Below are 13125 nucleotides of genomic sequence, written 5' to 3'. Positions count from 1 at the left end.
CTCACAGGTCACTTCAGCTGCTGGCTGCTGCTTGCTCTCCAGGCTATTCCTTTTGCGGGGAGCAGATAGTTTTAACATGGGAAACACCCAGTGCAAAGTATTTCTGATGGTGCAGGTTAAGTCTGTGCTTGTGAACGCATGGCAGTAAATACACAACAGCTTCGTGATGCAAAGTTTGGGATGAATAATGGCTAATTAGTGAAAAGCAAGAATTGGGGCTGGGGAGCAGCTGGGGGAAATGTATAAATGAGAAGTTCCTGGGAATGGAGCAGGGCTTGCTTTCTTTCCACAATTAGCTTGGCTTAACTTTTTGTTTTTACGCATCGCACGAAGCGATGCTGTCTTGAAAGCGCTACGGCGGCATTTGAAATTTCTGGCACCGTTTCCCAGCGGCACACGCTGGTCGTGGATAAACCCGCTGCTGCCATTTCCAGGGCTGGCTTTTGCAGAAGAGACGTTCATCCTTCGGTGCCGGTGATTTTTCTAATCGCTTAGCTTTGCTAGAAAACTCTCCCTTGTCTTTGTGCTTAGAAGCGGGTGGTGGAGGCTTGAGGGGTTTTGCCAGCACGCTGAGGCTTGAGAGGGACTGAACCCCAAAACCAAGGGGTGACCCCCAAACGATGCCATCCTCGGGAGTCGGACATGAGATGGTAATTGCTCTGGACCGGCTAGAGGACCACGGGTGGGGGGGTCCCTGATGCGCCCCCGGCCCCAGCGGGACACGCAGCCGGGCGGGGCGGCGGGGGACCCGCCGCCCCGCCCGGCTGCGTGTCCCGCTGGGGCTGGGGAAGCGGAGAGCAGCAGGCGGAGCAGAGCAGGCGTGTCTCAGCCTCCCTCCTCCCATTTCCCCGTGCGTCAGGACCAGGAGGAGGAGACTTCCATTGCTTTTCTTTTCTTTTTTTTTTTTTTTTAAATTTTTTTTTTTTTTTTTTTAAAGCCTCCAACTACTTTAACGCGGAGTCGGCAGCAGATGGTGGACACGACCCGAGGTTTCGGCGGGGAGAACGAAGGGATGCGCCAAGCGCGTACCGCCCGCCTCTAGCTCCGCGCCCGCTCCCGTTCCCGTTCCCCTCCATGAGCCGCCCCGCGTCTCTCCTGCCGGCCGCCCGCTGCCGCAGCGCTCCGGCTAAGCGGCTCCAACCTCTCCACGACGGCCCCGCCGAAGAAGCGCCGGCCGCCAAATATCCTCGTCTCGTCGATTGCGGACCTCCGGATTGCCTGAGTTCTCCCGGGTCTCCTTGTTCCCCGGCTTCTCCCGCCGGAGGGGGAGCGGCGGGTCCCAGCCTGATCGCTTCATACCTGCTGCTGCCGCTGGCCGAGCGGGAGCAGGTGTCGAGGGCGCTGAGCGTTAGCTCCGGCCGGGAGCTGCGCTGCAAGGTGAGCGCGGAGCTCCGCGGGCGCGGATGGGAAGGTTTGGAGGGGGGGGGGGGATCCTCCCGGTGTTTCTGAGCTCCGCGTAACCGCCCGACCCGGGGAGAGCCTTGCAAAACATCCTCCCTGCTGCTGCCCGGTTAGAAACGCCCGACCGGCTGCCGGTGGGGATTTTACATGCGCTGGAAGTAAGCTGTAACTCTGGGTTACTTTGGAGTACCTTCCCCAAAAGGCTTTGGGAATGGTGGTTGGTTTTATTTTTATTTTTTTTTTTCCCCCTTTTCGATATAAAATGAACGGGAAGGGTCTCGGTAGCCGCTTTGAACGGCGCTCCTGCCGAGCCCTGGCTCCCCTCCAGCTCCCTCGTCATTGTTTGGGGAGAGTTGCTACGCGAGCGGCTGCTTTCAACGCCCTTGAGAATGCATTTTGGTTTAATTTCCTCTTTACAGGTGTTCCCCCTCAAACACTACCAGGACAAGATCCGGCCTTACATTCAGCTGCCGTCGCACAGAAACATCACCGGGGTCGTCGAAGTCATCCTCGGGGACACCAAGGCCTATGTGTTCTTTGAAAAGGACTTTGGGGACATGCACTCCTACGTGAGGAGCTGCAAGAGGCTGAGGGAAGAGGAGGCTGCCCGGCTGTTCAAGCAGATAGTCTCCGCTGTAGCTCACTGCCACCAGTCGGCCATCGTACTTGGTGACCTCAAGCTCAGGAAATTTGTTTTCTCTAATGAAGAAAGGTGAGTGGTTGTCACCAGCCAGCTCTGGGGTGAGTTGGGGAGGGAGGAATGCCACATCCAGAGACGCAAAAAGTATCCCGGGGAGTGGAAACGGCCGTGTCAGCTGGGCATCACCTGCAAGCAAGCCGAGTAGGTCCCCATCACGTGTGTAGTAGGTCACGGATCTAACCGGCACACACTCACTCTTAGATCTTGACTGATGAAAGGGAGGAAGCTTGCTGGGAGCTTCCTCTCATTCAGCAGAAGTTTAGTGAAACCCTCCGGTAGACAAAGGAACGATAGTTCGGATGCTTGTTGGTGCCAGAAGATGTCATGTGTGCCACTCATTCAGTGTAAAATGAATAAAAGGCAGAGAGAAGGAGAGGAGGAAGGCCGAGGCATTGGGCCGGGGAGGGCGAGCGGCCCGGCTGGGGGAGCCGGAGGTGTGAGGAGCTGGAGATCTGGTCCCTCCTCGCGCCTGGCACAGCTGCCCCGTGGCAGCTGTGCGGCGCTCGGGAGGGGTCTCCTTGCTGCAGTCCCCCGCTGCTAGCAAAAGACCGGCTGTGTCCTTCCAGGCTTTTATCCCTCCTCCGCTACCGGTGGCTGTGCTGTCCGTGCCCCCTGTGCCCGTGGATGTGGGCACGCACAGGAGGGAAGGCGGGACACGGTTAAATATTGCTTTGGGAATCCTGGAAAGAAGAAAAGCACTTTGGTAAAACTTAGCCTAAAGCCTAGGTTTATAGAGAGGAGATCCAGAATCTAGTTGTTAAATTTAGATTAGGGAAATAATTCAGTATTTCCCTGGAGTGTTTGCTGCTCTTGTAGTGCCTCACTGCACGTGGCAGAGCCAGAAATACATTTTTTAATCAGCAGAACTGACTCTGGCTGCTTATCCTGTAGAAAGCTAAAATAATATGTAAAAGCTGTAATGGAGTTGTTCTTAATCTGATGAAACCGGAGGTGATGTTACTGAAGCAGAAGAAAATGTGGAGTTTTTTGTTGTGTGTTGGGGTTTTTTTGTTTTTTTTAACCGGGCAAATGCTTCTTCAGGATGTCGTTTATAAAACACGATAAGAAAATTAACCAGCGCTGCCCCTCTCAAACAGAAACAACCATATGTTGACAGGCAAAGAAAGTAATTCCTTTGAAGGAAACTATTGCAGCTTTTCCCGCCCATAAGAAGATGAAACATTTGTTGAAATGTTACATTGCACACAGTCTCGCTCATTTGGAAATAACGCGTTGCACAGGCGAGTGTCATGTGCATCCCATTTGGCAAGAAGAGGGTTAAGCAATGGCAGGCGGACTCGGGCTCTCCGGCACAGGTGCAGTTTCAGGGCTCCCGCAGCCAATCCCGGGCCCACAGTTTGCGTTGAGTCATATTTTCCGTTTGCAGAACCAATGGGTATTTGGCGAGGTCACGCTGAGGACAGGCTGCAGCCAACGCATCTACACCCCGGCGGGCTGCAAGGCAGCGCTGAGCCCTTCCAGGGCGAGCCGATGGCTTCCTCTCTGATGCGAAGCTCCCCTTTGCCCCCGAAATGGGAGGTCGGGGTGGACCCACCTCCACCCGGGAGGTGGTGGGTGCGGTGGTACCCTCCAGAAAGGCAAAAAGAATAATAGTTACAAAATAAAATTAAAATGCCCAACTCGGGAGAGCTGATGATCCCTGCAAGCGCAGAAGGGAGCTGGACTTTGCAAAATCACGCAGCTGGACGCTCTTTGCTCAAAGCCTGAGCCTCAAACAGCAGCGCGTACCGTGCATGGTAGCCGACTAACCCCCCGCAGATGCAGTGCAACCTGTACAGATAGAAGGTGACTTGCTGGTGTTCCTCGAGAGCCCTCTGTGTTGCTAAAATCCCCAGTAAATAAAAGAAGCAGGCAGCGCCGAGCGCCTACCCGGTGCGCGTAGCTGTGCTTCCATTACACGAGTCCAGGAGTCCCGGCAGCTTCTCCACTGCAAATTAAAAAGTCATTTCTTCTCTTTTTTTTTCTTTTTCTTTTTTTTTTCCCTGTTAACGCAAGGAGGGGAGTGGGGATTGCTGTGGCAGATGACTTGCCGTGCTCACTTGTGCCTGGGTGTTGCTATTTCTAACCTATGGCTTCCTCCTCTGCCCTCCTTAGGACTCAGCTACGGCTGGAGAGCCTGGAAGACACGCACATCATCAAAGGCGAAGATGATGCGCTCTCAGACAAGCACGGCTGCCCGGCGTACGTCAGCCCTGAGATCCTAAACACGACAGGGACTTACTCTGGAAAATCAGCTGACGTGTGGAGTTTGGGAGTGATGCTCTATACCCTGCTGGTGGGACGCTATCCCTTCCATGACTCGGACCCTAGCACTCTGTTTTCCAAAATCCGGCGTGGACAGTTCTGTATTCCTGACCATGTCTCCCCCAAAGCCCGATGCCTCATCCGCAGCCTCCTGCGGCGGGAGCCCTCTGAAAGACTCACTGCTCCAGAGATCTTGCTTCACCCTTGGTTCGAGGCAGTCTTGGAGCCTGGATATACAGACCAGGAGACGGGAACTTCGGATCAAATTGTTCCAGAATACCACGGAGACAGTGACGATATTAGTTCCTTCTTCTGCTAACCCTGAAATCTCAAAAACCTTGGTGGTTCTCACCTCTGGCATCTTCATAGGGTTTCATTTTTCCACGGTTGCAAACTTAACAGCATCTTAAAGTGCCAGTATGGTCAGAAAAGTGACCTTGTTTAAAATACATGCCAACCCATAGATCTCTGCTCCCTGAGCGTGCTCAGAGTTTCATCCTCTTGCTCTGCTGGTAGGTCCGTCCTGCCGGCCCCAGAGGACCCGTGCAGCTTTGTGAGAGCCGACGGGCTTTTCTCCTGCCTCCCGCGTCCTCCACCGGTGTAACTGGCCACATCTTGGCTGCAGAGTCTTACGGCTGGTGAGGCGTGAGACAGAAAGGCAGCCCCTTCTGCTTTCCTGCGGTGGCTACAGGGGTGCAGAGCCCTGGCCGTGATGCTTAGGGGGTGGGGGGCGCGAGGCGCCCCTCTAACTGAGCAAATCTGACAGAAATGGGTAAAAAGGGGAATCGACTTGGTGTGCCACGCCGGCTGGCTTGCAAAGTAGCTTTCTGACTTTAAGCGCACTTTAATGAGGGAAGGAGGTCTTCGCCCACCACGGCCAGCCGCCTGCTCGCTGCTGCTCCTCCAGCTGATCTTGCTTTCAGAGGCATGAAGCTCCTAGATCCACCCGTAAGACAAATCACTGCTATGGCTCTTTCCAAAGCAGAAACCAGTGGATCTCCCAGCTGGATCCCCTCTGATTCCATTTGCTGACCGGGAAAGCATTTTAAATAGACTTCAGCCTCGCGTTACCATGGCGTAGCCCATCTAACTTTATGCCCTCAGCGAGCTTGTCAAGTAGCAGGTCTCGTTAGCTCCGAGTGCCAAAACATATCCGTTTACCAAACCGTAACACTATCAGCTGGGGCGCCTTCTCTTGGAAAACGATAAGGGGTATCTTGTACAGTACATGTAAACATGGTCGTGTTTTCCTACAGGCTCAATTCTTAAAAACATCGTATCTCCTCTCCTCTTCCCCCTCCGCCCCCCAAAAAGTTAGTCTTAAGAGTAAAATCTCCATACGCCCTTAGTTGATTATTCAGGTATGTTGTTTGCCTCCGGCTATGTTTTTTTTCCCCCCCCTTTTTTTTTTTTTTGCATGATTATTCATAGTCTTTCCAATGTGCGTGGATAATGAATATATCTAAATCATTAGCTTCCTGGGTTGGGGGTAAGTAAAGCTTAGTCCTGCCTAAAATTTCTGCTTCCTTTCACGTTTGTGTCCAGTGGCTTATGCAAAGGGATGTCCATTCAGTTCGAGTGAAGTCATTTGAAGGGTTAACCCCCGACAAGCTGCAGTCCCACCACGCGTTTGGAGAATACCATGTATACCTCATGGACTGTGTACTTTGTACATACCTTACTGTTTGGGGTTTTGTTTTCTTGTTTTGTTGTACTTTGTTTGTCCTAATAAGAGGTGTTGAAGAGCAATTTAATGTGAATTATTGTTGGCAATACTAACTTGACAGAATCATGAGCATTAAGAGCAGGGCGCTACAGCTCTCCGTTGCACTAAACCTCTCATGATTGCTTGACATTTGTATCTATGATACAGTTTAACCCTTCTATGAAAAACAGTACATGTGTATATATTGGTAGAAAACTCTGCCAGAAAAGCTAAAAACACTATGTCCAACTTGTAAATATGTATATGTATGTGGAAACCTGGATGATAAAGTCTGACTTGTAGAAAGTTTTAATAAACTTGGTTTCATAATGTTTGTCCCCATTTCTTGCGGTGGCTCGAGGGGAAAGCAGCTTGAGTGCGTTTGGTTTCATCCGAAAAAAGGGGGTTTGGCCTCAGGATCAGCTCATCCGCGCTCCCGATGGGTGCTCCATCGTGCTTGAGCCGCCGGGGTCTGAGCGCTGACTCCCCAGCTCTGCCCGGGGTTGAATCCCCGTGGAGATGAGCGGGGATGGGGGATGGCTCCTGCCTCCTGGGGGGGTGGAAAGGGCCTGGGATGTCCCCAGAGCTACCTGAAACGGGGTGTCCTATTCATCTGATAAACAAGGGGGAGAGGGGTTACAGCTCTGAATTTTAGAGACCCTATTGCCTTTCAGCACGTGCGTTCACTTCCATCTGTGCCCCGTGAGCACCTCAAGGCTGTCATCCCGCACCTGTGTGCCACAACGTGATGCTCAAGCCAGTGGAAAATCACGTCTCGGGTGTCTCGAAGTGAGCAGCCAGAAGCTGAGGCAGCGGTCGAGAGCACCGGCTGTCACGGGGAGCCGGCGCCGGTGGGCAGGGGCTCGGCCCTGCTGCTGGAAGGCAGCGCAGAGGCCATCCGGTGCTCCCGTTGGAAATGAAGGGAAAGATTATTAGAGCTGCTTTTCTTTGTGGTGAGAAGAGAGGAGTAAAAATAGCAGCAGTATCAAGGTTAGAGAATGTGCTTTCCTGAAAGAGATCAAGCCACCCTTGTAATCCACCCGGAGCGGTGAGATCATCACTCACAAGTAGAGAGGAGGAGGAAGAGAGTCTTGATTTTTATTTATACTTTGCCTCATGTTTAACTTTGTCCTTTTGCTTGAAATCTGTTCACCAGAGCAACTGCAGCTCTTTGAGCAGGAGCAACTTTTAAATAGGCTCTGCTTTTAGAAGGGAAGTGGAAAGAGAAAAGGAGGGAACAGGGACTTGGTCAAGGATGAAGCAAAGTGCACTGACTTTAATTAGGCACCTTGACTCCCACTCTGAGAAACCAGCAATCTGTGCAGTAAGCATATTTTCTTAGCACTTGCTGAGTGAATGTCAGACACCAAAATATCTCAAGTTACTTTACTGATGTTATTCTTACAAGACTTGTAAAAATATATGCGGCACATATCCTGGCTGATTGAATTACCCCCTGCCCTACCATGCTTTCGGGCTTGGACAGAAGCCCTGATGCATTCTTTTAAAACAACTGCAGGAGGTTCGTGCTTTGGTGAAACCTTGAAAACTTTCAAAACACTTTTTTTTTTTTTTTCCCCCTGAAGTTAAGTCACCCTGAGTAGGTGAATGTGTAGGTCATCGCATGACTTTATTTCCCATGAGCTACACTGTAGAGCAATTAAAATAAACGCCAAATTGGAGTAACATCTGCAAACAGCCTCTGTGTTGCTTTAGGGATTATAATGCAACATCCGTTTGTACAGCAGAATAAATTGCTATTGCTTCGTAACCCCATCGTTTGTATTATTGTATACAAAGTTTCAGAGCATGTTGAAAGAACCAGCATATTAAGTGATTAAACTTTGATGGTGGGTGTGAGAACTTTGATTTATGCAATGCATACATTTCTTTTTGAGAGAGTCATAATTTGTCTATTTTTAAATGGTCCTTTTGAATGAGGACTGTATGAATCTCTTACGTATTTCTCAGAGCTGGTCACTGTTTTCATCCCGAAGTTGCAAGATATCGCCGGCCCCTCTGAAAAGCGCTGGGAGCCTTCAGTCCTTCTCCTTTTGCTGCTGAAAACACAAAAAAAGGAAGTTTTTCGCTGCATCCTGGGCTCCATCCTAAACTAGCACCAAACCACCTCCTAGTCGGGGTAGATCTTACATCCTAGATGCATATTTTTATCAACTCTTGATAAATTGGCTGCGTTTTAGGCATCAGTTCAATAATTTTCTTTTTAAAGTAGCACAGCAGAATTTATAAACCGGCTTCCTCTTAAAGTGCCAGGTGAAACAGCCAGCTCAGCAAGCTCAGGTTTAAGGTCAACATCTCTTTGCCAAGCAGGTGATACTGCTGAGGTTATTTGCAGTTAATTAAGAAGGATCGGTAGAGGTTCAGTTCTACCTATGCTAAAAGGTGCCCTCGTTTTAGGAGAACACTTTCAAGTCAGTCAAAGGCATTTCTTCATCAATGTATTATTTCTGAAAGAAAAGGGGGAAAAGAGCAATTTTTAATGAAGATGGGCAAGATGAAGATTCATTGCGCTTGGCTGGATCGCAAAGCCTGTGCATGCTCTTCTCTAGCTCTGCTGTAAAGCCTGATAGGCCTGAGAGATAACCTGAAAAACACATTTTATTCAATCAGTGCTGAGTGTGCTCTGGCAAGTAAATCTCTTCAGATTATCTCTTTATACCAAAGCAGATTTTTCCCCCCACTTTTTTTTCATGCTATTGCATTCTGTCAGGGAAAAAGCCCAATGTTTAGCGTTACGGCACTGCACAGATTTAGCAGCACAAAGAAATACCCTATGCAAATGATTCTTACAAATATGTTTTCCTAGCGAGCGTTGAGAAGAATAGCTTGACATATAACCAAGGTCTGAGTTAATCCCTTGCAAAAAATGGCTTTGCTGAGCGCAATAACTCTCAGCACTATTGTTTGTCAAAGCATCGTGAAATTTGCAACAGTTCTTACCATGAATCCTCCATAACTTGCAAAATCCTGGTCTCCAGGTGAAATCCAGAGTTCAGATTTCAGCCAGGATCAATTCTTGTTGCAGCAAAAAGACAAATCCTTCAGGATATGAGTTCACAGCGGCAACATTTTTTTTTTTTAGTGTTTTTTTTTTATGAAGCCAGCTATTTAGAAAATGCCTTAAAGAAAACTCATTAGTTTTCATTGCACTGTATGTATTTATTTACAGTATTTAACCAGCTAAACAAGCTAATGTGCAGCACTTCATTTCCTAATTTGGCTTTGAAGCCAGAGCAGCAGAAGTATCAATTACATTCTGTCAAATGCAAACATTAACATAACTGTATGAAGCAATCATGTTTCTAACAACAGCAAGCGCTGCCCAGAGGACCAAAATAAATAAAATTCATAGAGCAAGAGGTAACGCTTTTTTCTTTACGGCAGGATTAGGGCTGGCGAGCGCCCGTGCGCTTTCCTCTCAAGGGACGTTTGTCTGGCAGGGCTGCGGAGGCAGCTCCGGTGCCGAAATGCAGGTGATTAATAAGGCACTTGCTCACCAAGGGCACGGTCTCATCGCAGCGGGGTGTGGATTTCTGCATGCAACTCCCACTGTTATTAATGGTTAATTAATGTGTCATTTGCAGAAAGAGATGAAACCGGGTCCTCGGCGGTGTGTTGTGAGCGCACACGCGGGCTTATCATTCGAAGAAATATCAGGGTGACATGAAGGGTGGATGACAGAAAATAAGCGCGGCATGAATCAGCTGCCCCGTGTTTATCATACGGCGCTGCTGTGGGAAAACATTCACCTCCACCGACTACCGTCTCCTGCCAACAACAAAAGTCGAGTTTGATAAATTATTAGTGGAGATGTTCTCAGTGGCTTTGCTTAGATTTTACTCCTCTTGCGCAAATTGCAGATTAGGAAAGGATTAAGTAACAACAGTGTGGCTAAAGTATTACACATCGCGCTGGCGATTAGCCAAAGAATGTAGCATGCAAAAGCTGACATTGCCTAAGAAATCAAATATAGCTCTGGTCACCACAGAAAATGACTCTTCCCCACCACCTAGGGTAGTTGCTCCATTTCTCCTGTGTCACTCAGCGTTTTGCACCAGCAAATTGTTCACGACAAGTTTTTTTCTTTTCCTTTCTTTTTTTTTTTTCCTTTTCTTAATTTCCAAGTAGTGACAAAGCCATAAACATTTAGATGAATCACAGAAACCATAAATGTAATTGAGTGTAAAGCCATTGTTGGGCCTTGTGATAACATCCCCGTCAAGTCTCCACTTGTCAGATTTGTAGTCTCGCTGAAGTTCAAATACTTCGAGTTTTCTTTGCTGTGCGAGCGACAGGAGACAAAATAGCGACATAATTTGGGGCAAAAGGCTGCGCGAGACTCTCATGCCCGATGACAATGACTTTGCCGATGAGCAGTGGGATGCCTGGTGTGAGTAAGTGTTTCAGCCGGTGAGTAAAGGCGGCAGAATAAGGCTCACACAGGTCAGCTGGCAGCCTTTGTTGCAAAGCTGGGGGGGGGGCAGGAGCCCTCAAACCTCAGGCGAAAGGGTAAAACCCACCCCAGTGCTTGTGCGAAATTGTTGGCTGACAGGCACGGTGGTGAGCCCTGCTCCTCCCCACCCTCGTGCCTGTGCCCGAGCTGCCTGGATCTGGAGGAGGGCAGGATGATGTCGGGCCAACAAGCGCACCTGGCCCCAGGAGAAGCACCGGCAGATGCCTACAGATGTGCACGGGGGCAGGGCAGGTGCTCGTCGGGGCCCTGCAGCACAGGCACACGGTAGTTAAGGGGGCCTACAGGAAAGATGGGGAGGGACTCTTTATCAGGGAGAGTAGTGACAGGATGAGGGGTAATGACGGTTTTAAACTGAAAGAGGGAAGATTTAGAATAGATATTAGGAGGAAATTTTTTACTGTGAGGGTGATGAGGCACTGGCACAGGTTGCCCAGAGAGGCTGTGGCTCCCCCCTCCCTGGAAGTGTTCAAGGCCAGGTTGGATGGGGCTTTGGGCAACGCGGTCTAGTGGAGGGTGTCCCTGCCCATGGCAGGGGGCTTGGAACTAGATGGTCTTTGAGGTCCCTTCCAACCCAAACCACTCTGTGATTCTGTGACACCATGGTCCACTGATGCCCACCTTGGTGTTTAACCATCATCCAAGAACCTTCCTTTGACCCTGTCTGTGCTTTGGGGTCTCAAAATCCTGCAGCAGTGAATTCCAGAGCAGAGCTTGGTGCTGCTCCATTAAATTGTCTTGCTTGGAAAGAGGATGTGCTCCAAAACACAAGAATACATCTGGACCCACCGAAGAGGACTGACTGGCCCAGTTTTGCAGGGACTTTGTTCTGCCCTTGCTCCCTGAGGGGACCAGAGGTGACGCAGAGTGGCCATGCTCTGTGCGGGGCAGTAGCCTTCAGAGGCGGCTGCGGCTCCCGGGACGATGGGGACTCGAGCCCAGCGGACAGAAAGGCTTAATCAGTGAACTCATGGGATTTTTTTTATCAGAGGTCTTGTGATCCTTAATATGTAAGAGCCCTGTCTGCTGAAGTTAATGATCTCCAGGAGATTTCAGACTTTCATGTGAGGAAGAATGAGCAAGTGTCCAGTCCTCACTGTTGCAAAGAGGGATTTGAAAAGATGTGTCCTGTGAACTCTTTGGACTATTCCCTGCTCATCATTGGTGTCCTGGCCAGATGCTCCATGCTGCAAAGGCATGCTTGACTGGCTGCCTCATTACAACAGGCAGAGCTTTGTCCTTTTATCCGAGCAGCTGGCAAAACAATAAATTAAAAAATAAGGCAAAGTCAGCAAATAGTTTTCTTTCCTCATGCACAAGGTTAGAGGAACTAACTCCCCCTCCTCCAGAATGATTTCCTGACTTGGTAACATTTTTCTCAATCTCCTCTTCTTCTTTTTCTCCGGACGCATGAGGAAAAGCGGGATTTGTGGTTCAGCTGGAGCGGGAGCACCTTTTCGTGCCCTGCTGTGGCCCAGGCGCTTCAGGTGCATGTGCCAACCACAGCGAAAGCCTTGAAAAATCTCTCTCCAGCATGGGGCAAGGGTGGTTTTGCAGGGAGAGTGTTTTGAACACGTCAGGATGGGACCTGCACTCCAGCCATGAGGGACCCCCCCCCTGCCTGCAGGCTCATCGAGCAAGCTGTGCTTGCTGGACACAGCACCGCCTTTAATAGCCATGGCCAGGAGATGGTCCATCCTGGGACATCTTTCTGTGCTGGAGGGAAGATGCTGGAGTCACATCTAGCTTCAGTCCCAGGTGCTGGGTACAGCTCGGGTCACTGGCAGGGTTTTGTCTGCCAGGCGCAGGCAGGGCTGCTCCCGCAGGGTGCCGGGGGGCCGAGCTGGTGACCCGGGGCTGGCCCGTGATGCACATCCTGCTCACGCATGTGGGCATGAGTCAGAGCCTGAGAGGAAGAGGCCTCACCCAGCGGCAGGCAGAGCAGCGCAGGGAGCTCGGGCTGTGTGCTGATGGAGGAGATTGCTTATTACTGCTGACAGCCTCCCTCGGCAAAATCCCCACACCTGTGGCACGGGGAAGGGGGTGTGGAGCTAACCAGGTCTCCCACCGCTTTGTCGGAGGTTCAAGGCAAATGCTACAGGATGGGCTTGTAGAGGTGGCTCAGAACTTGACTTTTGGCATCTGAGTACCTTAGAGCTGAAGGAGTTCCTGGGCGTCCCCGCAGACACATCCCAAGCCGGTGCCCATCTCCCACAGCAGGAGGGCACAGAAAGGCTGAGCAGGTCCACAGCCATCCCCTTCTACTCCACTCTCGTGAGACCCCACCTGGAGTACTGTGTTCAGAGCTGGGGTCCCCAGCATAAGAAGGACATGGAGCTGTTGGAGAGAGTCCAGAGGAGAGTCACAAAGATGATCAGAGGGCTGGAGCACCTCTCCTGTGAGGACAGGCTGAGAGAGTTGGGCTTGTTCAGCCAGGAGAAGAGAAGGCTCTGGGGAGACCTTATAGCAGCCTTCCAGTACCTAGAGGGGCCTACACGAAAGCTGGAGAGGGACTGTTTACAAGGGAGTGTAGTGTTAGGATGAGGCAAAATGGTTTTAAAC

At 50.4% G+C, this 13125-nt stretch overlaps 1 protein-coding gene across 1 annotated transcript; it reads left to right on the top strand.

Annotated features, from left to right (window-relative positions):
• The first annotated feature begins 420 nt into the window (after positions 1–420).
• On the top strand, positions 421–6401 carry TRIB1 (tribbles pseudokinase 1). The gene is made up of 4 exons (XM_054814053.1): positions 421–474; positions 938–1377; positions 1821–2113; positions 4217–6401. The coding sequence occupies exons 2-4, from the start codon at positions 1075–1077 to the stop codon at positions 4683–4685; spliced, it is 1065 nt and encodes a 354-aa protein (XP_054670028.1). The 5' UTR covers positions 421–474; positions 938–1074; the 3' UTR covers positions 4686–6401.
• The last annotated feature ends 6724 nt before the right edge of the window (positions 6402–13125 follow it).

Source organism: Grus americana, chromosome 2, assembly GCF_028858705.1.
Source record: "Grus americana isolate bGruAme1 chromosome 2, bGruAme1.mat, whole genome shotgun sequence".
NCBI lineage: Eukaryota > Metazoa > Chordata > Aves > Gruiformes > Gruidae > Grus > Grus americana.
Note: the sequence above shows the minus strand (reverse complement) of the source record. Positions and strands in the feature narration are given on the sequence as shown.

Bases quoted from the DNA above. Each gene is read 5' to 3' on its own strand.
- TRIB1 (XM_054814053.1), top strand. From the start codon at position 1,075: ATGAGCCGCCCCGCGTCTCTCCTGCCGGCCGCCCGCTGCCGCAGCGCT. The intron at 1,378-1,820 runs GTGAGCGCGGAG...TCCTCTTTACAG, and splicing joins GCCGGGAGCTGCGCTGCAAG to GTGTTCCCCCTCAAACACTA. The intron at 2,114-4,216 runs GTGAGTGGTTGT...TGCCCTCCTTAG, and splicing joins GTTTTCTCTAATGAAGAAAG to GACTCAGCTACGGCTGGAGA.